At 40.6% G+C, this 25,256-nt stretch overlaps 1 protein-coding gene and 1 non-coding gene across 6 annotated transcripts in view; one reads left to right on the plus strand and one right to left on the minus strand.

The window, feature by feature from the left end:
- The window catches only part of LOC110489939 (phosphatidate phosphatase LPIN2), a 36,361-nt gene that overhangs the window by 5,629 nt on the left and 5,476 nt on the right, over positions 1 to 25,256 (plus strand). For all 5 annotated transcript variants that reach the window (XR_016486635.1, XR_016486634.1, XM_021562960.3 and 2 more), the window contains exons 2-12: positions 12,733 to 12,933; positions 17,417 to 17,512; positions 17,723 to 18,036; positions 18,202 to 18,318; positions 18,819 to 18,951; positions 19,044 to 19,542; positions 21,040 to 21,142; positions 21,300 to 21,487; positions 21,789 to 21,882; positions 24,509 to 24,578; positions 24,665 to 24,748. Coding sequence is in view for 3 of the 5 variants with exons in the window: in XM_021562959.3 (XP_021418634.1) it covers positions 12,733 to 12,933; positions 17,417 to 17,512; positions 17,723 to 18,036; positions 18,202 to 18,318; positions 18,819 to 18,951; positions 19,044 to 19,542; positions 21,040 to 21,142; positions 21,300 to 21,487; positions 21,789 to 21,882; positions 24,509 to 24,578; positions 24,665 to 24,748 (1,899 nt within the window). In the remaining 2 variants the exon portion in view is untranslated. The remainder of the gene's footprint in view (positions 1 to 12,732; positions 12,934 to 17,416; positions 17,513 to 17,722; positions 18,037 to 18,201; positions 18,319 to 18,818; positions 18,952 to 19,043; positions 19,543 to 21,039; positions 21,143 to 21,299; positions 21,488 to 21,788; positions 21,883 to 24,508; positions 24,579 to 24,664; positions 24,749 to 25,256) is intronic.
- On the minus strand, positions 23,078 to 23,155 carry trnal-uag (transfer RNA leucine (anticodon UAG)). Its single transcript has one exon. It is a non-coding gene; the product is annotated as a tRNA-Leu (tRNA).

Here is a 25,256-nt window from a genome sequence, read left to right on the forward strand (position 1 = left end):
AAACTTCTGACTTCAACTTTATATTTAAACTCAGCAAAAAATAAATATCCCTTTTTCAGGACCCTGTCTTTCAAATATAATTAGTTAAAAATCAAAATAACTTCACAAATCTTCATTGTAAAGGGTTTACACACTGTTTCCCATGCATTTTCTGTGAACCATAAACAATTAATGAACATGTACCTGTGGAACAGTCGTTAAGACACTAACAGCTTACAGACGGTAGGCAATTTTTATTTAATTTTATTTTTCTGTTATTTTTACCAGGTAATTTGACTGAGAACAATTTCTCATTTACAGCAACGACCTGGGGAATAGTTACAGGGGAGAGGAGGGGGATGAATGAGCCAATCGTAAACTGGGGATTATTAGGTGACCGTGATGGTTTGAGAACTAGATTGGGAATTTATATAGGACACCGGGGTTAACACCCCTACTCTTACGATAAGTGCCATGGGATCTTTAATGACCTCAGAGAGTCAGGACACCCGTTTAACTTCCCATCTGAAAGATGGCACCCTACACAGAGCAGTGTCCCAAATCACTGCCCTTAATTAAGGTCACAGTTATGAAAATTTTGGACACGAAAGAGGCCTTTCTACGCACTCTGAAAACAACAAAAGTAAGATTCACAGGTCCCTGCTCATCTGCATGAATGTGCCTTAGGCATGCTGAAAGGAGGCATTGCAGATGTGGCCAGGATTGCAGATGTGGCCAGGGCAATAAATTACAATGTCCGTACTGTGAGACGCCTAAGACAGCGCTACAGGGAGACAGGACGGACAGCTGATCGTCCTCGCAGTGGCAGACCACGTGTAACAACACCTGCACAAGATCGGTACATCCGAACCTGCGAGACAGGTACAGAATGGCAACACCAACTTCCCGAGTTACACCAGGAACGCACAATCCCTCCATCAGTGCTCAGACTGTCCGCAATAGGCTGAGAGAGACTGGACTGAGGGCTTGTAGGTCTGTTTTAAGGCAGGTCCTCACCAGACATCACCGGCAACAACGTCGCCTATGGGCACAAACCCACCATCGCTGGACCAGACAGGAGTGGCAAAATGTACTCTTCACTGACGAGTCGCGGTTTTGTCTCATCAGAGGTGATGGTCGGATTTGCGTTTATTGTCAAAGGAATGAGCGTTACACCAAGGCCTGTACTCTGGAGCGGGATCGATTTGGAGGTGTAGGGCCCGTAATGGTCTGGGGCGGTGTGTCACAGCATCATCGGACTGAGCTTGTTGTCATTGCAGGCAATCTCAACGCTGTGCTTTACAGGGAAGACCACCTCCTCCCTCATGTGGTACCCTTCCTGCAGGCTCATCCTGACATAACCCTCATGACAATGCCACCAGCCATACTGCTCATTCTGTGCGGGATTTCCTGCAAGACAGGAATGTCAGTGTTCTGCCATGGCCAGCGAAGAGCCCGGATCTCAATTCCATTGAGCACGTCTGGGACCTATTGGATCAGAGGGTGAGGGCTAGGGCCATTCCCCCCCAGAATTGTCTGGGAACTTGGTGGAAGAGTGGGGTAACATCTCACAGCAAGCACTGGAAAATCTGGTGCAGTCCATGAGGAGGAGATGCACTGCATTACTTAATACAGCTGTTACTTTTGATTTTGATCCCCCCTTTGTTCAGGGACACATTATTCAATATCTGTTAGTCACATGTCTGTGGAACTTGTTCAGTTCATGTCTCAGTTGTTGAATCTTGTTATGTTCATACAAATATTTACACATGTTAAGTTTGCTGAGTTTATTTATTTTGCTGCCGCTTGGGCCCCCCTCGGGCCTGAGCCCAGGGGCTTCGGCCTTGGTAAGCCCCTGCATTAATCCGGTCCTGGGACCCGATAGAAAATGCAAGAAACTAGACAACAACAACAACAAAAAAATTAGAGTTTTGATGCAAAATGTCATGTGGTTGAAATACTATCAGTTTTTATGATGCTGATTAAGATAACAACACTTCTACAGATGGTATCTAACTGCGCATTCGCATTCTCTCAAAATGTTGAAAGAAATCATATTTCTCCACTCCTCTTCCCGAGTTGAAAATGTAGCCTACATTTGGTGAAGAAATGCTTAATTCTGCAGGAGTTATTATTATGGTTAAGTGAGAGGTTATAGACCTACAGTAAATGTCCAGATTTAAGTTTCCATATAACCCATCTGAACATTAGACTACAGTTCCCTTGACCTGCCATAGGCCTACTTGAAGTCCCCCTCTTGTGACTGTCGAATTTATATAGCACCTCAAAATCATCACAAATAACACTACTATCATCCTCTTTTACCGCCTAATCAAACTACTTTTCAGGCCCTCCCTTCTCTTTATTTTCAACTCTCCATTTTGCAGATTTTTTGTTATTGAATTCATCTCCGACATTGTCCTTTCTGCCTCCAATAGAAAGATTTTTATGCCCACTCCCAAAGCATTTGGCAATTGGCATGTAGGCTTTTTGGCGAGCGTACAGTTTGGCCCTAAAGCTTAGGCTTATACACTCATGCCAGATAGCCTAAAATAATGAAATAACAACCTCAATGTAGCCGTTGCACAGACATTTTACATTTATGGATGTTTGAAGGCAGTGGTTCCCAACCTGTCGTTTAATTGTTTTAAAGAACTTAGTCCGGTTTTAAACTTGCTCTTGAAAGTTGTAATAGTAGAATGCACAAGGTGCAATTTTGAAATTGGGTAGTACATCATCCGTTCCTCCAATCACATGAATACACATTATACATGGCAAAATGTATAGAATTGCAAGAAAATGTGCTTTAAAATGCCACATTTTCTTTCCACCCTATGACAAAATGTGTGGAGTTGCAGGAAATAAGCTTTAAACTTGCTCAATTCTCTCAACCAACAAGAGGGGTGTGAACAGTTTGTATCATGGACAGTGCTTGTGCCCATAGAAGTAGATGTGGTGCATGTGATGCTCCCCAATGCTGGAAGGGTGGCCCCCGAGTGAAAAGGTTTGGGAATCCCTGTTTTAAGGTATTGTTTGTTTTCTGTGTTTTTTTTGCCACATTTATTTTATTACAGACACCTTAATGCATACTTTTAAATTATATTGTGAGCTAAACATACAAATAAAAAATGTCTTATACATTTTTGTTAGATGACTAATGTTTCTGTCCCCACTACATAAAAACAAACAAAATAGTTAAATACATATAATTTTGTCCTTGAAACATTTTATTGAAATACTGTAGAATTCCATTAATTCCTATGGAGGACTGCTCCTACTGGGAGCCGACATGTGGCTTCAAAGCCTCTCAATGGGCAAAACATAGCATCAGCAATCCAGGGTTTATATACATAATTGACCTTAACGATACATCCCAAACTGTAGTTGATGCAGTACAATTCAATTGTGTTCTTCATCCATTTGTTTTCTCCATCCATCAGCTCACTCTGCTACAGTGGAACATGGGAATGAATGGCCCCAAAAGCATCAAGATCAGCAAAATCCGCCCCAAACAAAAGAGCTTTATAAGTGCCACTCTGTGGTACTGTTGCCCTGTTTATGTCTCTGTCCCAAATGGCACCCTATTCCCTACACAGTGCAATACTTTTGACCAGAAACCATACGGAATAGGGTGCTCTTTGGGACTCAGCCTATAACTGACCTCCATGCTGTAGGCAGCAGTAATCTGTGCTCGGGCTGCAGCCACAAGGGGACTGCTAAGCCTTTGACTTTAAACTGTTTGGGGCAGCAGATAAAACTAAATATTTTCTGAGGCTGTTGTTACCAACAACACAAGTGCCATCAGGTTATTAGAGTTACACAGATGGCAAATTGTGTGACTATTATGGGGTTGTCAGGAAATAGGATGACCTTATAGGCCCCTACAGTGTATTTTCATTGACTTGTCAATCCCTCCCTACAAATGTTGATATATTTCAATGCCTTTCTGCTGACTTATTTAGGCCTTCACCAACCTTAACTGCAGGGCTCTACGCAGGGCCGGATTAAGAAATCATAGCCACCACCCAAGGCATACAAAGTATATGTTATGGTGTGGTGTAAATTTTTCTGCCATGGTTTAGGTCCACCTGTAGAATCTATGCCAAGGCGTAATGAAGCTGTTCTGGCAACTATACAGTATATACAGTGCCATCGGAAAGTATTCAGACCCCTTGACTTTTCCCACATTTTGTTACATTACAGCCTTGTTCCAAAATTGATTGTATTTAAATATATACATATCACATTTACATAAGTATTCAGACCCTTTACTCAGTACTTTGTTGAAGCAACTATGGCAGCGATTACAGCATCGAGACTTCTTTGGTATGACACTACAAGCTTGGCACACCTATTTGGGGAGTTTCTCCCATTCTTCTCTGCAGATCCTCTCAAGCTCTGTCAGGTTGGATGGGGAGCATCACTGCACAGCTATATTCAGGTCTCTCCAGAGATGTTCAATCGTGTTCAAGTCCGGGCTCTGGCTGGGCCACTCAAGGACACTCCTGCGTTGTCTTGGCTGTGTGTTTAGGATCATTGTCCTGTTGGAAGGTGAACCTTCGCCCCAGTCTGAGGTCATAAGCACTCTGCAGCAGGTTTTCATCAAGGATCTCTCTGTACTTTACTCTGTTCATCTTTGCCTTGATCCTGACTAGTCTCCCAGTCCCTGCCGCTGAAAAACATCCCCAAAGAGCATCATGCTTCACCGTAGGAATGGTTCCAGGTTTCCTCCAGACGTGATGCTTGGCATTCAGGCCAAATAATTAAATATTGGTTTAATCAGACCAAAGAATCTTGTTTCTCATAGTCTGAGAGTCTTTAGGTGCCTTTTAGCAAACTCCAAGCGAGCTGTCATTGTCTTTTACTGAGGAGTAGCTTCCGTCTGGCCACTCTACCATAAAGGCCTGATTGGTGGAGTGCTGTAGAGATGATTGTCCTTCTGACAGTTTTTAACATCTCCACAGAGGAACTCTGGAGCTCTGGCAGAGTGATCATCGGGCTCTTGGTCACCTCCCTGACCAAGGCCCTTCTCCCCTGATTGCTCAGTTTGGCCGGGCGGCCAGCTCTAGGAAGAGCCTTGGTGGTTCCAAACTTTTTCCATTTAAGAATGATGGAGGGCTACTATGTTCTTGGGGACTTTCAATGCTGCAGACATTTTCTGGTACTCTTCCCCAGAACTGTGCCTCGTCACAATCCTGTCTCAGAGATCTGCGGACAATTCCTTTGACCGCATGGCTTGATTTTTGCTCTGACATGCACTGTCAACTGTGGGACCTAATATAGACAGGGGTGTTCCTTTCCAAACCATGTCCAATTAATTGAATTTACCACAGGTGGACTGACAATCAAGTTGTAGAACCATCTCAAGGATGATTAATGGAAACAGGATGCACCTCATAGTAAAGGGTCTGAATACTTATGTAAAAAAGGTATTTCTGTTTATCATTTTTAATACATTTGCTAAAATAAAAAAAGAAACAGTTTTCGCTTTGTCATTATTGGGCATTGTGTGTAGATTTCTGAGAATATTATTGTTTTAAGCCATTTTAGAATAAGGCTGTAATGTAAAAATAAAAGTTGAAAAAAAATCACGGGATCTGAATACTTTCCAAAGGCACTGTATTTCCTTCATATAATTTTTTATATATATATTTTTATATGTGATTTTTGTATGCCTCTTGGCAGCCCCGGTAAACCCCTGCATTAATATGGCCCTGGCTCTACGCTGACATTTTTTTTTTTACAAGTAGCACGTGAGCTCCTAAATTGAACAATGTAGAAGCCATAAAGAAATCTAGGTACACAATTAAACATATTAGCGGTATTAATTATAAGAATTGCCAGCAATAACAAAATACAGGGTTAAGGAGAAGCAGTAAAAAAAAGTATTTTTAAGATTGAGATATAACCTACATTGGGCCTAAATGAATCCAATCATTAATCTGTGCTCAGTGTATTCTCTATGGCACTCAGAGGCTGCGGTACAGCAAAGTAATCATTACATCTAGGTGAATTATTTAGTTTTTTGTTTTACTTGGTGTTAATGGATGAGGCCAGAGTAGTTTTCCTGTTGGCTAATAAGAACTCAATAATAACTGAAGTTTGTATGCCATGATGTTCACTGCCTCTGTATTTCCACTGGTTATAATGTCAGCCAATGGCCTTATCAGTTACTTTTTGCTTATCTTTTTGTCACTTGAGTGTGTTTCAGATTAGGACCTGTCTTATGACAGATACACTGAGTCAGGCAGTATTCATTGGATCTTGATGGTCATAACAGGATGCGCAGATTCACATAAAAGTTTGAAGTCCATTCCCATCTCAAAGTCTTGTTTATTCCCAAGGGCTTTGAAATGAAAAGCTCAGCAACAACACAAATGTGTGTGTAAAGGGCGTCACGCTGCATGCTTAGCGAGTACCACTTCCTCCCGATTCGGCCCATACCTGGCACAAACTCGGGACCTCTACTTTGCCAGCGCAAGTAACCGCCGTCCTGAAGCATCTTACAAGTCTGTACCACACCACGTGAAAAGCTAGCTATTCACTGGCACAAGTGGCGACACTGCAGTCTGAGGAGTAAGTTTCACACATTCCCATGTGCTGAACGTGTGGCTGTAAAAAAGAAATAGCTGAAATGTCTTGAGTCAATATGACCTCTTGAACACCAGATGCATCAAACTCATTGCGTTCCAGCGGAAGTCATTCATTGTCAATGGAGCAGTCCGCAACGCTACGTTGGGGGTGCTGCACTAGTCAGCAGTGCTTTCTGTGTAGCGCATGCGTTCAATATTTTCAACGCGTGCGTTGCTTTGCGGTGCGATGGGACAAACGTAAGTACACACACAGACTCAAATTATACTGAACAAAAATATAAACGCAACATGTAGTGTTGGTCCCATGTTTCATGAGCTGAAATAAAAGATCCCCAAAAATGTCGATATGCACAAAAAGTATAAGCTATATATCTTGCTAACATGTCTAAAGTATTAAACCCCAACATCCAAGAGATGGATCTATGTGAACTGTGGCGATATAAACATCCAACTGAAAGAATCCACCTGTTACCCTCAACTCATATTTAAGAATTTACTTTGTTATTGTAAACCTTTCTTTAAAGGTGCTACACATATATATTTTTGCATTGTAATTTCAAAAACATTTCAGAATATATCTGCAGTCATAGTGAATTCGTCGTGTTTCACAGTATTACTTATCCACCAGTGTGGATTGGTTGTGATATTCGCCAATTTGTTTCTGTTGTCAAAATGGGATAGCTGTTCTGACTTTGTGGCTGGGTTATGCAGTGGAAATCGCTCAGTCAATTCCTGGTTGCTAAAATTCTACACTGTTCGCTCAAACAAGCAATGAATAGTGTATGGAATCATTGTACCATCTAAATTGCTGTGATACTTTCGGACCAAAAGTAAAAGGCTCAAGCGCGAGTCTCCGCCATGTAATGGAGAAATGAGATGCGGGGGAGGGCGAAGATTTGTTTTGAATGACTTGCGCTTGAGCCTTTTACTTTCGGTTTTGGTCCAACAGCTTTATTTTTTGCTATTGAAAAGATATTTCGCATCACTTAGACAACATATGCCGTTTACTTAGATAACTAGTAAGTTAAATTTAGGGGTCGCATTAACACAGAATTCTTCGTTGTACGCGCAAGATGAGAATTCACCAATGGCATTCAATTAGCAGACAGCACTCTGACTGATGTGTGGTTACTTTTATCCTTTTTATCCTACTTTTCTTGGTGTAGTCAACCTACTTTTCTCCGGTAAAATTAACTTGAAGAAAAACATTAGGAAATGTAGCTGGCTACATTATTTCTGTGATAAACAGATGATGGCCATGCAGCGTTTTTGCAAAGAAGACGTTGCTTTTTCATTGTAAATTCATCATGTGACAGGTGAAGTTTATATTTTTGTTCAGTGTGGATAATTAAGTATGCCTAACTGTTGTCTGGGAAGCTCTTAAAGCATATATGACAGGTTGTATCATGCCTTACTCTTCACATAAGAAAAAGAAGACCCATAAAGAATTAGAAATACTAAAACAGAAAATCCATGACTTTGAACACTTTGAAGCTTGAATATGACATAATTAACACCCCCTCTGAAGATATTTCTGCCCTGAAATCCAAACAACAAAATGTTGAGCAAGGTGAAATTGTGGGAGAAATTATTTATTGGCAAAATTAAGAAAGAAGAGGAACGGTACCATCCACAGCATTAAAACCCCCAGATGGTAGCCTAACAATGGAGCCTTCTAAAATGAACTTTTTATAACATTTTATCACAAACTCTATCAACCTGAAAAAAAAGTTAATAGAAATATAGACAATTTCCTTAATAAGGCCAATGTACCAATTTATAAGTGTACAAGAGAACATTTATATGGATAGAAATGTGCACTGTCCCCGGAAAAAAAAAAATCTTTGTAGACCGAAAGTCATCTGTTCTTTCAACCACATGATTGCTCCGAATTTTTAAATGTGCATTTTTCCATATGCCACAGCTGAGCTTTCACAGGTGTGCCCCATTAGTACTGATGACCCTTCCAGTTCCGCCTACCTCTCCTACTACGCCCACAAATCTCCTGCAGGAAGTCAGCACAGCAAAACCCAGTAGACAGAGCAGGGAGGGGCCGTCATAACACACCATATGTGTTTGAATAAAACCTATATGCATTGAGCTTGACTGATGCTTTAAGCTTACCTCAAGAGGGGTCCAGAGATAACCAGAAGACCCAACTATTCTCATCCCACTCCTGCTAGCTTTCGCAGATTCTGCCATTAGCCTACTCTCCTGAAGTTGCTGGTAATAGGCTATACGAGGAGTCGGCAACCTTTCTTATGTGGAATGCCAATTTATCTTGCCATTTCTACCAATCTGCATGCCAGTTATGGTTTTCATATGCACATTTTTGTGAAACAGTTTCATTTAATTTATATTAACATCTTCATATCTCAAAATCATTGTCATGTGGTTAAGCAAAATTATGATTAGTTATGAAAATGATACGAACCTAAAAAGTAATTCTATTGCCATTGCCAACTATGTAAAGATATCCTACATAAGCCAACACATAAAAACATTGCAGCCTGCAAGTAGAAAATATCCTGATAAAAATAAATATCCTATAAATCACGCATGGCCTGTCTGCATACGAATTTGAAACATTGTATTAACTATTAACTTGGGTCCTATAGGCCTACTTCTATGCGCATGCGTCCTCACTCAAGATTGACAGGAGCGTTCCAAACAAAAGACAATGACTAAATTGACAGAACTCATAGATATAATTAAGTAAACCAGAACTTGTTTCTCACAAGTGTAGCATAGCAATAAAAAAAACTGTTCCATAGAGGCTCAGAATAAATTGGAGGAAAAACTAAAGTAAGTGGAGGAATTTTTTCAAGAAAGATCAAGTGTAATATCTTATAATAATAATGCAAACTGGATGGAATATGGGGAAAAATGCACAATTATTTTTTATTCTTGAACATAAATGTTACCAAATATAATCTCCTGCAGCTTGTTACAAATTATGATTCACCAAATTATATTTTGAAAGAGGAAGCAAAGTAGTTTAAGCATATGTTTCTGTTTGTCTCCTCTAACCTAAGCTAATCATATGGATTTTTTTTCTATTAATAATGTAAAATTAACAGTCATACAGAAAGACTCATGTGAAGGTGAAATTACAGAAGAGGAACTTATTGATGCGATTAAAGCCTTTAAGTCCGGGAAAACTCAAGGGCTGGATGGCATACTAGTTGAGGTATACCAAACTTTTTTGATATACTCAGATAACCGTTATTAGCATGTTTTAACCACTCCTGTGTAAATGGTAGATTATCAGACACTCAACTAGAATGTCTGATTTCATTTTTACTGAAACAGGATACAAGTGGGAAATATAAAGATCCAGTACATTTAAAACATTGGAGGGCCCTTACACTTCTGTGTTGTGATGCTAAAATTCTAGCTAAATGTATAACGCATTGAATTAAAAAGGATTGTCGGACATTATTCATTCTAATCCGCCAGTTTTTTTTTACATGGATGATACATTGGAGATAATATAAGGCAAGTACTGGAAACAATAGAACACTATGACAAATCTGGAAAACCATGCCTACTCTTCATAGCTGACTTTGAAAAGGCTTTTGATAAATTACGTCTGGAGTTTATATATAAATACCTGGACCATTTAAGTTTTGGAGAATCTCTTATAAAATGTTTTTAAATCATTTATAGTAACCCTAGGTGTAAAATAGCAAATAATGGATACTTCTCAGAAAGTTTTCAACTGTCAAGAGGAGTAAAACAAGGTTGTCCACTATCGGCATATCTATTTATTATGACCATTGAAATGTTAGCTATTAAAATCCGATCCAACAATAATATCAAGGGATTAGAAATATAGGGTTTAAAAACAAAGTTGTCATGGTACGCTGATGGTTTATGTTTTCTTTAAATTCAGAACTTGGATCCCTCCACAGCCTCATAGAGGATCTAGATAAATGTTCTAACCTCTCTGGATTATAAACAAATTATGATAAGTGTACTATTTTACTTATTGGATCACTAAAAAATACAACTTTTACATTACCATGTAGTTTACCAATAAAATGTTCTGATGGTGATGTGGATTTACTCGGTATACATATCCCGAAAGAAAGAAATGATCTCACTCCAATACATTTGAATAGATATTTAGCAAAAATAGATAAGATCTTGCTACCATGGAAAGGAAAATACCTTCTATTTGTGGAAAAAATCACCCTGATGAACTGTTCAGTCATATCCCAGTTTACCTACTTGCTTATGGTCTTGTCTACACCTAGCGAACAGTTTTTTTTATATTATATGAGAAAAAATATTCAATTTTATTTGGAACAGCAAGCCAGACAAAATTAAACGGGCCTATTTATATAATGAATATGAATTCGGAGGGCAGAAATAATTACATATTAAAGCATTAGACCTCTCACTAAAGGCTTCAGTCATAAAAAAATTATACTTAAATCCAAATGGGTTCTCTAGAAAATGAGTAAGAATGTCTCACCCTATGTTCAAAAAAGGCCTTGTCCCTTTATTCAGATTACAACCTCTCACTTTCAGTTATTTGAAAAGGAAATAATATTTTTAAACAAGCCATAGAAAGTTGGTTGCAATTTCTATTTAATCCACCAGAAAATAACAAATAATACAATAAATATTTGTGTTTAAACTCAAATATACTAATTGATTAAAAAAAAAACGAATAAAAAAAAAGGAATGTAATAATCTTTGTAAATTATATCATAAATACGACTGGTGGAGTTATGTCATACATGCAGCTAACTAAAAAGTATGGAAATGTCTGCTCTTCCCAAAATTACAACCAACTAATTGCAGCATTATCGCAAAAATGGAAGAGGAAAGTGGAAGGGGGAAAAAGTAAGGAACTTGTCTGTCGGCCCTGCATTAAAGACCATAATTGGTTAAAGAAAATTGTGATAAATTAAAAAGTATACCAGTTTCATTTAAGAACCAAAGAATTGACAGCCGTGCCATATAGATTGCTAAATAGTTGGGAAGAGATTTTTGATGTACCGACTCCATGGCCCATGGTTTATGAACTGATACGCAAAACAACGCCGGATTCAAAACTTTGAATTGTTCAATTTAAATTATTATACAGAATTCTTGCAACCAATATGTTATTTATATGGGGGATACAACCTTCCCACCTCTGCAGATTTTGCTGCGAAGAGGCAGAATCATTAGATAATTTGTTTTGGTACTGTCCATATGTAGCCTGTTTTTGGTCACAAGTCCAGGAATGGCTAAATAATTGCAATATTTACCTGGAGCCAACCCTGCAGATAGCACTACTGGGTGATCTGAAAAGTCATTGTCAATCGATCAATAATATAATAATACGTTTAGCAAAAACATTTATTTTTTAAATTTACAATCTGTAGAAACTATGAGAATAGAAAGGGTCAGAACTTTTCTGAAACATCACAGCACAGTTAAAAAAGAAATGGCAAATAGAAATCCAATATCAATGGTGTTAAGAGATAGATGGGAGGGGTTGAATGGAGCTGAAGGTTGGCACTAATAACAACTAATAACAACACAATAACTAATGTAAATCATACTGTGCCCGTAAAACATAAATACTGTAGGTTAAGAACTTTTTTAAACAGCATGAAAGATATGGCAAATAGAAATAAAAAATAGAGTTAAATCCAAACAAAATAAAACTATTGCAAATAGACTTGTGTCCATAAAATGTATATAGTATGTATATAGTATGTAGTATGTATGCTGATCTGTCCTCAAAAAAAATGATCACACAATGAAGTTATGAATCAATGAATGTGCACAAATTGGCAGGTGCATTTTGCATCTAGGCGCATGGTCAATCCAACTCTGCATTGGCCATGCAGTGATATGGCCTCAGCAGAAGTCAGTGCAAGAATGGCCTCAACAGAAGTCAGGGCATTCATACAGTACTTCTTGCACTTCACGTAGTTGTGTAGAGCTGTTGTAAAGGTAGTGAGTAAGTAGAGCTGTTGTAAAGGAAAGGAAATTAGAAATACAGGTGTGCCACGTTTGTAGTGTCGTACCCAAGAAGGCTCGATGCTGTAATCGCTGCCAAAGGTGCTTCAACAAAGTACTGAGTAAAGGGTCTGAATACTTATGTAAATATGATATTTAAGTTTTACATTTGATTTTGTGTGTGTGTTATCCACAGGTAGACACCATGAACTACGTGGGCCAGCTGGCAGGCCAGGTGTTGGTGACAGTGAAGGAGCTGTATAAGGGCATTAACCAGGCCACACTGTCAGGCTGCATCGACGTGGTGGTGGTCAGACAGCCTGACGGGACCTTCCACTGCTCCCCCTTCCATGTACGCTTCGGGAAACTGGGAGTGCTGCGCTCCAAGGAGAAAGTGGTGAGTTCGGGGGATATTTGGGAAAGAGAGGTCAGGGTTTTTTCTGCATAGATTTTTTTTTGCTGTGTCCAAACATAAAAATAAAATATATACATTATTTAGAAAATTATTTTCAGGATGTAAAAACAGGTGGGCCTCTAATATTTCCAGACCAAAACCCTTGCGGTGATAGGTAGGTAGGGATGCAAAATTCTGATCATTTAGCAAAACATTTAAGATTCCTAGAATTGGGAGGGAATACGCAGGAAATACAGAATCCTTCAACCAGGATTTCTGAAAAACCTGGGAATTTTGGGAAAGTTAACGGAATTTTGTTACCCCAGTGAAAAAATTCCCAGAGCTAAACCCACCCATATTACATTTTTAGCAGAAGTTCTTATCCAGAGCAACTAGTGTCAAGTACCTTGCTCAAGTGCACATCGACAGAGTTTTCAGCTAGCCGGCTTGGGAATTCAAACCAGTGACCTTTCAGTTCCTGGTCCAACGCTTTTAACCGCTAGGCTACGTGCTGCCTGCCCAGAATCTTTCTTACACCTTCCTGCTATATTCTGCATCATCTCTGGCAGATGGAAGGATGCTGAAAAACTTTGTCTAGGTCTGTAATGGAACCCTGTCATTCTAAACTGCCATTTGTTTTTTCGCTCTATCACATCCATTACTGACGTGTAATTAGGGCCCTTTCATGTTGCCGTGTGGAAGTGCTGCTGCCTGACACAGATCCAGGTATTAAGAAGTACTTCTGAGAGAGCAATTGAGAGTGAATGGGGGGAGGACGACCATCCCAGTTCATCATCCCCGGGCTGCATCTCAAATGGCACCCGATTCCCTATTTAGTGCACTGCTTTTAACCAGGGATCTGGTCAAAAGTAGTGAACTAAATAGGTAATAGGGTGTCATTTGGGACACAGTCAGGAGGAGTACCACCCCTACTGTGCCCTTACTGCTACCGCTCGCCTCAGTCACTATGGCAACACAGTTTTAGATATTCCTCTGCATAGCGGAGGAGAGATGGCCTTGATACAGTACAGAGAGTAATGTAACGTAACAGTGTGGGAGGATTGACCCAGCATCAGGTAATGGATTTGGTGATGATGCTATCTTTTATAGGATCCTTTGAAAATTCATATAGCTACTTCACTGGTTGCATTATTGATGGACATATATGTTTTTTAGCCTTTACATACAACATTTAACATTTTATTCCTTTACTGAAACAGACCATTATCCCTCTGTCTGTGTCCCAAGTGGCATCCTATTTCCTACATAGTGCATTTCTTTTGAACAGTGACCTATGGGGGCGTCCACACAGGCAGCCCAATTATGATGTTTTTTCCACTAATTGTCTTTTGACCAATCACATCAGTTCTTTTCATATCAGATGTTTTTCAGAAAAATAATCTGAATCGGGCTGCCTGTGTAAACGCAGCCTAAGACTGCAAGCAGGTAATCATCTGGCCCAGTTTGCTTTCATTAACCATATCATGGTGTTAGTCTACATACAGCACATTGTTGTTTTGTGCATACAAGCACACAATAATAAGTATGTTGAATATTTACAGTGATCTTGCTGAAGCAAGCACACTAATACAGTACCAGTCAAACGTTTGCACACACCTACTCATTCAAGTGTTTTTCTTATTTTTACTATTTTCCACATTGTAGAATAATAGTGAAGACATCAAAACTATGAAATAACACATATAGAATCATGTAGTAACCAAAAGAGTGTTAAACAAATCAAAATATATTTTAGATTCTTCAAAGTAGCCACAAATTCCCTTGATGACAGCTTTGCACAGTCTTGGCATTCTCTCAACCAGTTTCATGAGGAATGCTTTTTCAACAGTCTTGAAGGAGTTCCCACATATGCTGAGCACTTGTTGGCTGCTTTTCCTTCACCCTGCAGTCCAACTTATCCCAAACCATCTAATTTAGGTTGAGGTAGGGTGATTGTGGAGGCCAGGTCATCTGATGCAGCACTCCATCACTCTCCTTGGTCAAATAGCCCTTACACAGCCTGGAGGTGTGTTTTGGGTCATTGTCCTGTTGAAAAACAAATGATAGTCCCACTAAATGCAAACCAGATTGGATGGCGTATCGCTGCAGAATTCTGTGGTTGGTTAAGTGTTAAGGCTGGTTAAGTTTGCCTTGCATTCTAAGTAAATCACTGACAGTGTCACCAGCAAAGCACCATCACACCTCCTTCAAGGTTGGAACCACACATGCGGAGATCATCCGTTCACATACTCTACGTCTCCAAAGACACGGCAGTTGGAACTAAAAATCTCAAATTTGGACTCTCAGACCAAAGGACAGATTTCTATAGGTCTAATGTCCATTGCTTGTGTTTCAAGGCCCAAGCAATTCTCTTCTCATTGTTGTGTCCTTTAGTAGTGGTTTCTTTGCAGCAATTCGACCATGAAGGCCTGATTCACCCAGTCTCCTCTGAACAGTTAATGTTGAGATGTGTCTGTTTCTTGAACTCTGTGAAGCATTTATTTGGGCTGCAATCTGAGGTGCATTTATGAGAGTGTTCCTCATGAGAGCCAGTTTCATCATAGCGCTTGATGGTTTTTGCGACTGCACTTGAAGAAACTTTAAAAGTTCTTCAAATTTTCCTTTAAGACATGACTGACCTTCATGTCTTAAAGTAATGATGGACTCATTTTTCTTAGCCCTATTTGGTTTTAGACATCTCAAATAAGCAATCTTCTGTATACCATCCCTACCTTGTCACAACACAACTGATTGGCGCGTTAAGAAGGAAAGAAATTCCACAAATTAACTTTTAACAAGGCACACCTGTTAATTGAAATGCATTCCAGGTGACTACCTCATGAAGCTGGTTAAGAGAATGCCAAGTGTGTGCAAATCTGTCATCAAGAAAAGGGTGGCTACTTTGAAGAATCTCAAATATAAAATATATGTTTACTACATGATTCCATGTGTTATTTCATATTTTTGAAGTCTTCACTATTATTCTATAATGTAGAAAATAGTTACAAATAAATACAAACCCTTGAATGAGTAGGTGTGTCTAAACTTTTGACTGGTACTGAACATTGTGAGTGAACTGTTTATACACTGAACAAAAATATAAACGTGTTGGTCCCATGTTTCATGAGCTGAAATAAAACATCCCAGAAATGTTCCGTATGCACAAAAAGTATATTTAACTGAATATTATTTTTTGGTTTACATCCCTGTTAGTGAGCATTTCTCCTTTGCCAAGATAATTCATCCACCTGACAGGTGTGGCATATCAAGAAGCTGATTAAACATCATGATTATTACACAGGTGCACCTTGTGCTGGGGACAATAAAAGGCCACTCTAAAATGTGCAGTTTTGTCACACAACACAATGCCACAAATGTCTTAAGTTTTGAAGGAGTGTGCAATTGGCATGCTGACTGCAGGATTGTCCACCTTAGCTGTTGCTAGAGAATTGAGTATTAATTTCTCTACCACAAGACGCCTCCAACATCGTTTTAGAGAATTTGACAGTGCATCCAACTGGTCTCACAACCGCAGACTACGTGTTTGGCGTTGTGTGGGCGAGCGGTTTTCGGATGTGAACAGAGTGCCCCATGGTGGCGGTGGGGGTTATGGTATGGGTAGCCATAAGCTACAGACAGCAAACACAATTGTATTTTATCAATGGCGATTTGAATGCCCAGAAATACTGTGACGAGATCCTGAGGCCCATTGTCATGCCATTCATCCGCCGCCATCACCTCATGTTTCAAATCAAATGTTATTTGTCACATGCGCCGAATACAATACCGTGAAATGCTTACTTACAAGCCCTTAACCAACAATGCAGTTCAAGAAATAGAGTTAAAAAACATTTACTAAATGAAGTCAAAAAAATCTAATCAATCAAAAAGTAACACAATAAATGTACATAACAATAGGAGGCTATATACAGGGGATACCTGTACTGAGTCAATGTGCGGGGGTACAGGTTAGTCAAGGCAATTTGTAAAGTGGCTATGCATAGATAATAAACAGCGAGTAGCAGCAGTGTAGTTCAGCATGATAATGCACAGCCCCATGTCGCAAGGATCTATACACAATTCCTGGAAGCTGAAAATGTACCAGTTCTTCCATGGCCTGCATACTCAACAGACATGTCACCCATTGAGCAAGTTTGGGATGCTTTGGATCGCCATGTACGACAGTGTGTTCCAGTTTCACAGCACTGAAGAGGAGTGGGACAACATTCCACAGACCACAATCAACAGCCTGATCAGATGTGTCACGAATGGTGGTCACACAAGATTAATTTGTTTCAATTTACTGATTTCCTTATATGAACTCTAACTCAGTAAAATCTTTGAAATTGAGTTGGGAGGGGGAGTGCCCCCCCCATCCGTGGGCAAAACTGATCCTAAATCAGCACTCCTAGTCTGAGACGCTTGATACATATGGCCCCAGAGTTCCTCCATAAATGGATGCCTGACCTGTCCTTTCCCTCTGCAGATTGACATTGAGATCAATGGAGAACCAGTGGAGTTGCACATGAAGCTGGGGGACAACGGAGAGGCCTTCTTTGTTCAGGAAACCGAGCAGCATAATGTGAGATTTTTTTTATCGGTTTCATGACAACCACTGTTGACACAGCTTATTACTGACTGTGTATGTGTCCCAAATGGCTCCCTATTGCCTAAACCGTGCACTTCTTTTGAGCAAAAGTAGTGCACCATGTAGGGGATAGGGTGCCATTGGGGACGTAGTCTATAACGTGATCTTGTTGTGACTCGTCGTCTCTTTGTCACCCTGACCCAGGAGATAATCCCTGCCCACCTTGTGACATCGCCCATCCCCACAGAGGAGGCTCTGGGGAGGGGCAGAGAGTCCAGAGCTGGGGAGTCGGGCCTGGAGGGTGGGCTGCAGCCGCCCCAGGGGGACTCACAAAATCCAGCCTCCTCCTCCACCCCCCTCCTTCCCCCCAGCACCACAGCAGGGAAGAAGAAGAAGAGACGTAGGAAGAAGCACAAAGCAGACCCCCGGAAGGAGGAGCAACAGGCCTCCACTGCTGGTGGTGAGGAGGTCTGTGAACTGAGCTCAGACGAGGAGCACGGTACACAAAACAACGGCAGGTAAATGGACAGAGGAGTAGGGTGAAGAGGAGGGGGCTAACAGGAGCTCAATGACTCCATAGGTACACTCAGGTTGGGTCTGGGTGGGTCTGTTCAGCACAGTGTGTGTAGAGGATAGGGAGTGTTAACACTGTGGTCAATGGGGGATATTCTTCATTCCCTCAGGGCCCCCTTGTTCTCTACAGTGAAGGACACAGTGGAACACAGGCAGCACCCCAACCTCCACTCATTGGACAGCTACCCCTTCTCTGATGGAGACTGGTCTCCCGGCGACAGCCACAGGTATGACCCCCTCACTCAGTCACTCAGTCAATAACTTCCTATTCAAATATTTACACAGATCATGCAAACAGTCAGGATCATTAGGAAGATTTTTTATTTCCTTAGGACTTAACAAAAAAGAAAACGTAGTTAATCTAGCACACCTGATTCTAATAATTAGCTGGTTAATAAGCTGAATCGATTGAAAACTTACAGGAGGGTAATTCTCCAGGAACACGGTTGGAGTGCACTGATCTAAGGCATGTTATAGAGCAGTACACTGGACAGCCGTTAATGAGCCTTTTATTTGGAAGGTTATGACCCTGACGTCGGCTCAAGCTTCAGTTATCTTAAAAGGCGCAAAGTCAGATGTCCAGTGTATTGCTCTATAACATGCCTTGGATTGAACCTCATTTTAGGTAGATATTCATTAAAATGGTAGCAGAACATTGATTGAATAGCCCTGTGGAGCTGTGAGTACATGCTGTGTATGTGTTGTGCTGTTTTCTCGATTGTAACAGATCCCCAAGATCCCTGTCAGAGCCCATGTCTCCAAAGAGCGACTCAGAGTTGATGGTGAAGTTATCAGAGAGCATGCTCAGAGCAGAGTCACACATGCAGTGGTCCTGGGGTGAGTTCCCAGAATCCACCAGGGTAAGACCTAGATCTTGTGTTTCAAATGGCACTACATTCCCTAAATAGAGATGGAAATATGCCAAACTGATTTCATATTGACTCTTGTCCAGGTCAGTAAGAAAGAGCCCTCGGAGCTGCCTAAGACAATGACTATCACCCCGTCAGAGAGCACACACTTCAGGGTCATCCTCAGCTCAGAGGCCGTGGAGGCTGGGGGCCTGCACACCTCTCTGGACCCAGGGTGTGGACCTGCCATCGTCAAACCAGAGCCCCGGACCCCCAAACAAAATACCCTCCTCAGCTCAAAACACCACCCACCCGACCCTCTATCTGAACCCCATCATCCCCCCAAACCTATTCATGACCATTGCCCACCCCAACCTGAACCGTGTCCCCTCAAACCAGAACCAGGTGCTCTAACGTTGGAGCCCAGTCCAGACCTCTGTATCCCGTCCAAGCCTGAACGGAGGGGCCCTTGGACTTCCACTCCTCCCAGTGTGCTTGATTCCAGCCAGAGGGACAGTGGCTCTACTGCCGGTGGGGCCAGTTGCATGGCCGGGGACCTGGGGTCCATCGGCTCCAAGACTGACTCCCCCTCCAAGAGGAGAGGTACTAATTGTGCTTTAAATAGCAACCGAAAGTATTTAAAAAACCAAATTGAAAGTATGCATAGACGGTTTATATAAATAGCTTATTGATCAAGTATAACACATGACTTAGGCCATTTATAAGGATTTTGGCTTACGGCAGCACAATGTGCCGGATGATGGCATTCCATAGCCCTCTGTTGTTAATGACTGCTAGTATGAACAAATGCTTTACATTACTTTTATGTCCTCCCATTTGATGTTTTATGTCCCCTATATGATGTTTTATGTCCCTTATTTTAAGTACCTCATAGCTCTATCACTACAGAATGGTCTGATGGCAACAGAAAGAAAATGGCTTGGTCATGAGTAAGGCCTCAGACACACCAATAGCGTGTGCTGGCCGGGTCATTCCTACCAGACCTCATAACATTTGGGGGGAAAAGTATATCAGAAAATATATAATATATCAGAAAAAAGTTTTGGGGCAACATATTTTAGGTGCATTTTCCAACCTGTTAGGTACATAATACATAATCCTAACAGGGTAGAACATAAACCTAAATTAGCCATAGCTCTGTGAGTGATCAAGATTGAGCTACCATAATGGTGAGCAGGATTTCAACATCTCTGTCAAACATATTTTTAAAAAATATATATAAATTTAGTTAATTTTCTCTATAATTTTGCCTGACAGGGTGAAAATTTACGAGTGGGACATAGACTAACAACATGAAACATGGACAAATGGATAAAACTGAGTGTTTGTATTTATTTAGCCTTGCACCATTGTTTTCCCACCAAAGAAATTATGACTCTTCCTGAATGTGGTGTCATTGTAGGAAGGGGTTGTTTTCTTAAAGAAGAATTACAATAAACTAACAGGGTGGAAAGTGATATCAGGGACAAACAGAAAATCTAACAGAAAATACAAACATCATGGAAAGAAAACATTGATGAGAGTGAATTTAACTAGGTCTATAAAACAGTGATGAAAGATTAAGTATTTTATCATTTATAATTTTATGGCTTATATTTCTTGTGGAAGTTGATGAATAATAACCGGGAACATGGCAAAAACGCCTACATTCGCTGAAAAAAAGTGTTACGAATTTATACAATTCCCTTTCAAGATCCATATTTTGTTATTTTTAAGGTAAAGCCTTTTGGAATCCACATTTTACACTAAATAATAAATTATATTTCCTGGGGACAGAAAAGACACATAGTAGGAATGACCCAGCCAAGAGTACTTAGAACCTCTGTTCAGAGTGCCTGCCTAAATGTGCGAGTGTGCACCAATTTTACATGTAGAATTGTGTGATAATGTCGTCAGTCAAAGCTCTACAGCTGGTGGTCCCTAAAACACCGCGCTTAACGATCAGCAGACCAAAATTTTATCCACATTCGGTGCTATGTGCGCGAGCCTTAAGGGTTCAGACAGTGTTATTGACTACACCCGGAATTGGGCTGTGAATGGTTTAAGTGAATTCTGGTTATTCGTCTGTGTGTGACGAAGGTGTGAGGAAGAGGAGTCAGCACCAGGGGCCTGAGGATATCTACCTGGACGACCTGAACGCTATGGAGCCTGACGTCGTCGCGCGCTACTTAGCTCCCAAGAGGTACCTCATCATGCCTTTCATCCCATGTATTGAGGCCCTATTCCCTTTATAGGCACCGTATTCCCTTTATAACGCACTACTTTTGACCAGGGCCCATAGAGTTGTGTTGCAGTGACTGACCAGTCTGTGGTTGTATGTGTGTGTGTGTGTGTTGCAGTGAGTCCGAGACCATCCCTAAGCACTGGGTGGAGGTTGGCCGGTGCGATGGGTCCCAGTCTCCCCAGTCTGTGGGCAGTGCAGCGGCCGACAGCGGGACAGAGTGTCTGTCTGACTCGGCTGGGGATCTACCAGACATCACCCTGTCTCTCTGTGGAGGGGTCGGAGAGAACTCTGAAATCTCCAAAGGTAAGGTGTCCCACTGTATGTAAGTGTTATGTTATAGTGACTAGGGCTGTGCCCTAAATTGCACCCTATGTCCTATATAGTGCGCTACTTTTGACCAGGCACTGTAGGGAATAGGGTGCCATTTGGGACACAACATAGGGCTTCAATGTGATAAGTATGAAAATAACTAACTAGTACACTGTTACTCACAATGCCACAAATAATAATGTGTTATATTATATTATATGACAATAGATATGCTATAATGATGAGCAGATTAGGATACCTTGAAGATGCAAATGATATGATACTTTTATTGCAGAGAAATTCATGGAGCACATCATCACATATCACGAATTTGCTGAAAATCCAGCAATCATTGACAATCCCAATTTGGTGGTTAGAATTTCAAACCGGTGAGTCGTTCAGCCGTCCTACTCATACTAATTCATATTCCTGCATCATACTAATTCTTAGACTGACATTTTGAACAGAAGATCACAATTTGTAGATTTCCTTGAACTAATCACAATAATATTATTACACAGTTCCTTCAGAAAATATTCACACCCCTTGACTTTTTCCAAATTTAAAGCCTGAATTTAAAATTGATTAAATTGAGATTTTGCGTCACTTGCCAAAACACAATACCCCATAATGTCAAAGTGGAATTATGTTTTTGCAAATTAATTAAAAATGTATAACTGAAATGTCTAGCATATCAACCACTTTGTTATGGCAAGCCTAAATAAATTCAGGAGTAAAAATGTGCTTAACAAGTCACATAATCAAATCAAATCAAATGTATTTATATAGCCCTTCTTACATCAGCTGATATATCAAAGTGCTGTACAGAAACCCAGCCTAAAACCCCAAACGGCAAGCAATGCAGGTGTAGAAGCACAGTGGCTAAGAAAAACTCCCTAGAAAGGCTAAAACCTAGGAAGAAACCTAGAGAGGAACCAGGCTATGAGGGGTAGCCAGTTCTCTTCTGGCTTTGTCGGGTGGAGATTATAACAGAACATGGCCAAGATGTTCAAATGTTCATAAATGACCAGCATGGTCAAATAATATTAATCACAGTGAACAGGTCAGGGTTCCATAGCCGCAGGCAGAACAGTTGAAACTAGAGCAGCAGCACGGCCAGGTGGACTGGGGACAACAAGGAGTCATCATGCCAGGTAGTCCTGAGGCATGGTCCTAGGGCTCAGGTCCTCCGAGAATAAGTTGCGGGGACTCGCTCTGTGTGCAATAACATTGTTTAACATGATTTTTGAATGACTACCTTATCGCTGCACCCCACACATAAAATTATCTGTAAGGTCCCTCAGTCAAGCAGTGAATTTCAAACACAGATTCAAGCACAAAGACCAGGGAGGTTTTCCAATGCCTCACAAAGAAGGCCAACTATTGGTAGATGGGTAAAAATATAGAAAAGCAAACATTGAATATCCCTTTGAGCACGGTGAAGTTATTAATTACACTTTGGATATTGTATTAATACATACAAATGATTGTCATTTAGCAGACATACAAATGATTGTCATTTAGCAGATGCTCTTATCCAGAACGACTCACAGTAGTGAGTGCATACATTGTCATACTTCTTTTTACTGGCCCCATGTGGGAATTAAACCCACAACCCTGGCGTTCTAAGCACCACGCTCTACCAACTGAGCCACAACCAGTCACTACAATACACCCAGTCACTACAAACATACAGCCGTCCTTCCTAACTCAGTTGCCGGAGAGGAAGGACACCGCAGAGGAATTTCAACAGCAGGCCAATGGTGACTTTAAAACCGTTACATAGTTTAATAGCAGTGATATGAGAGAACTGAGGAGCAACAACATTGTGGTTACTCCACAATAGTAACCTAATTAACAGAGTGAAAAGAAGGAAGCCTGTACAGAATAAAATATTCCAAAACATGCATCCTGTTTGCAGTAAAGCACTAAAGTAAAACTGAAAAAAATGTGGCAAAGAAATTAGCTTTATGTCCTGAATACAAAGTGTTTGGGGCAAATCCAACACAACACATTACTGAGTACCATTCTTCATATTTTCAAGCATGGTAGTGGCTGCATCATGTTATGCGTATCGGCAAGGACTAGGGATTTTTTAGGATAAAAAGAAACAGATTAGTGCCAAGCACAGGCAAAATCCTCGAGGACAACCTGCTTCAGTCTGCTTTCCAACGGACACTAGGAGGAAAATTCACCATTCAACAGGACAATAACCTAAAACACAAGGCCAAATATACATTGGAGTTGCTTACTAAAACGACGTTGAATGTTTCTGAGTGGCCTACTTACAGTTTTGACTTAAATCGGCTTGAAAATATATGGCAAGACTTGAAAATGACAGTCTAGCAATGATCAACAACCAACATGAAAGAGCTTGAAGAATCTTTCAAAGAATGTGTAAGTATTGTACAATCCAGATGTGCAAAGCTCTTAGAGACTTACTCAGAAAGACTCACAGCTATAATTGCTGCCAAAAGTGATTCTAACATGTATTGACTCAGGGGTGTGAATACTTATGTAAATGTCATATTTCTGTATCTCATTTTCAATACATTTGAAAAAAAAATCTAAAAACAGGTTTCCGCCTCTCGAGTGGCTCAGTCGTTTCCTCTGACACATTGGCGCCGCTGGCTTCCGGGTTAAGCGAGCAATGTGTCAAGAAGCAGTGCTGCTTGGCAGAGTCGTGTTTCGGAGGACGCATGGCTCTCGACCTTCGCCTCTCCTGAGTCTGTACAGGAGTTCCAGCGTTGGGACAAGACTGTAACTACCAATTGGATATCACTAAATTCGTGACAAAATTTAGTTAAAAATAAAAAACAATCTGCTTTGTCATAGGGTATTGTGTGTAGATTAATGAGAATTCAGGCTGTAACACAGCAAAATGTGGAATTAGTCAAGGGATATGAATACATTCTGAAGGCACTATATATATATATATATATATATATATATATATATATATATATATATATATATATATATATATATATTATTTTTTATTATTATTTTTTACAGATATTACAACTGGACATTGGCAGCTCCATTGATACTAAGTATGCAAGCTTTCCAGAAGAACCTGCCCAAGGTAGATCACATGTTATGCATTATGAATGTATGTTAGAACTTCAACATTCTGTGCATGTACTCATAAATACTTCATGTGTATCTAAGGCCACAGAGGAGGCATGGGTGAAAGAGAAGATGCCTAAGAAGTCCGGCCGCTGGTGGTTCTGGAGGAAAAGCAGCGTCAAACAGGTAGGGACTGCATCCCAAATAGTACCCTATTCCTTATACAGTGTAATACTTAGGTCCAATAAGGCTGCGCACAAAAGTAGTGCACTATATAGGGCTCTCAAACTCAACTCCGGACCTCGAAGCCAGTTATACTGTGTTTTTTCATTGTTCCCCTCCAATCAGGGACTGATTTAGACCTAGGACACCAGGTGGCTACAGTTAATTATCAGGTACCCCTGATATAGGGAATAGGGTGCCATTTGGGACAAAGGGGTGTTTTTGCAGTACGCTTTAGGTCTACTGGTATTGATACTTTGTAGTACCCGTAATGAAATCAACCCTAGCTGAACTGCTTTCCTGATACTGTCATTTGTCACCTTAAACAGATGGTCCATGATTTTCACCATCTCCTTCCTCATGACTCTTTTTTTTGTGTGGGCAGAAAATAGTTCCCATGTGAATCCCATTGGATTTGCATTTCCGTTGTAAATTAGCCTAAGCAAATCAGAGTGAGGAGAACCAGGTGCTA

Source organism: Oncorhynchus mykiss, chromosome 15 (assembly GCF_057628025.1).
Source record: "Oncorhynchus mykiss isolate SJ-2025 chromosome 15, ASM5762802v1, whole genome shotgun sequence".
In the NCBI taxonomy this organism is placed as follows: Eukaryota; Metazoa; Chordata; class Actinopteri; order Salmoniformes; family Salmonidae; genus Oncorhynchus; species Oncorhynchus mykiss.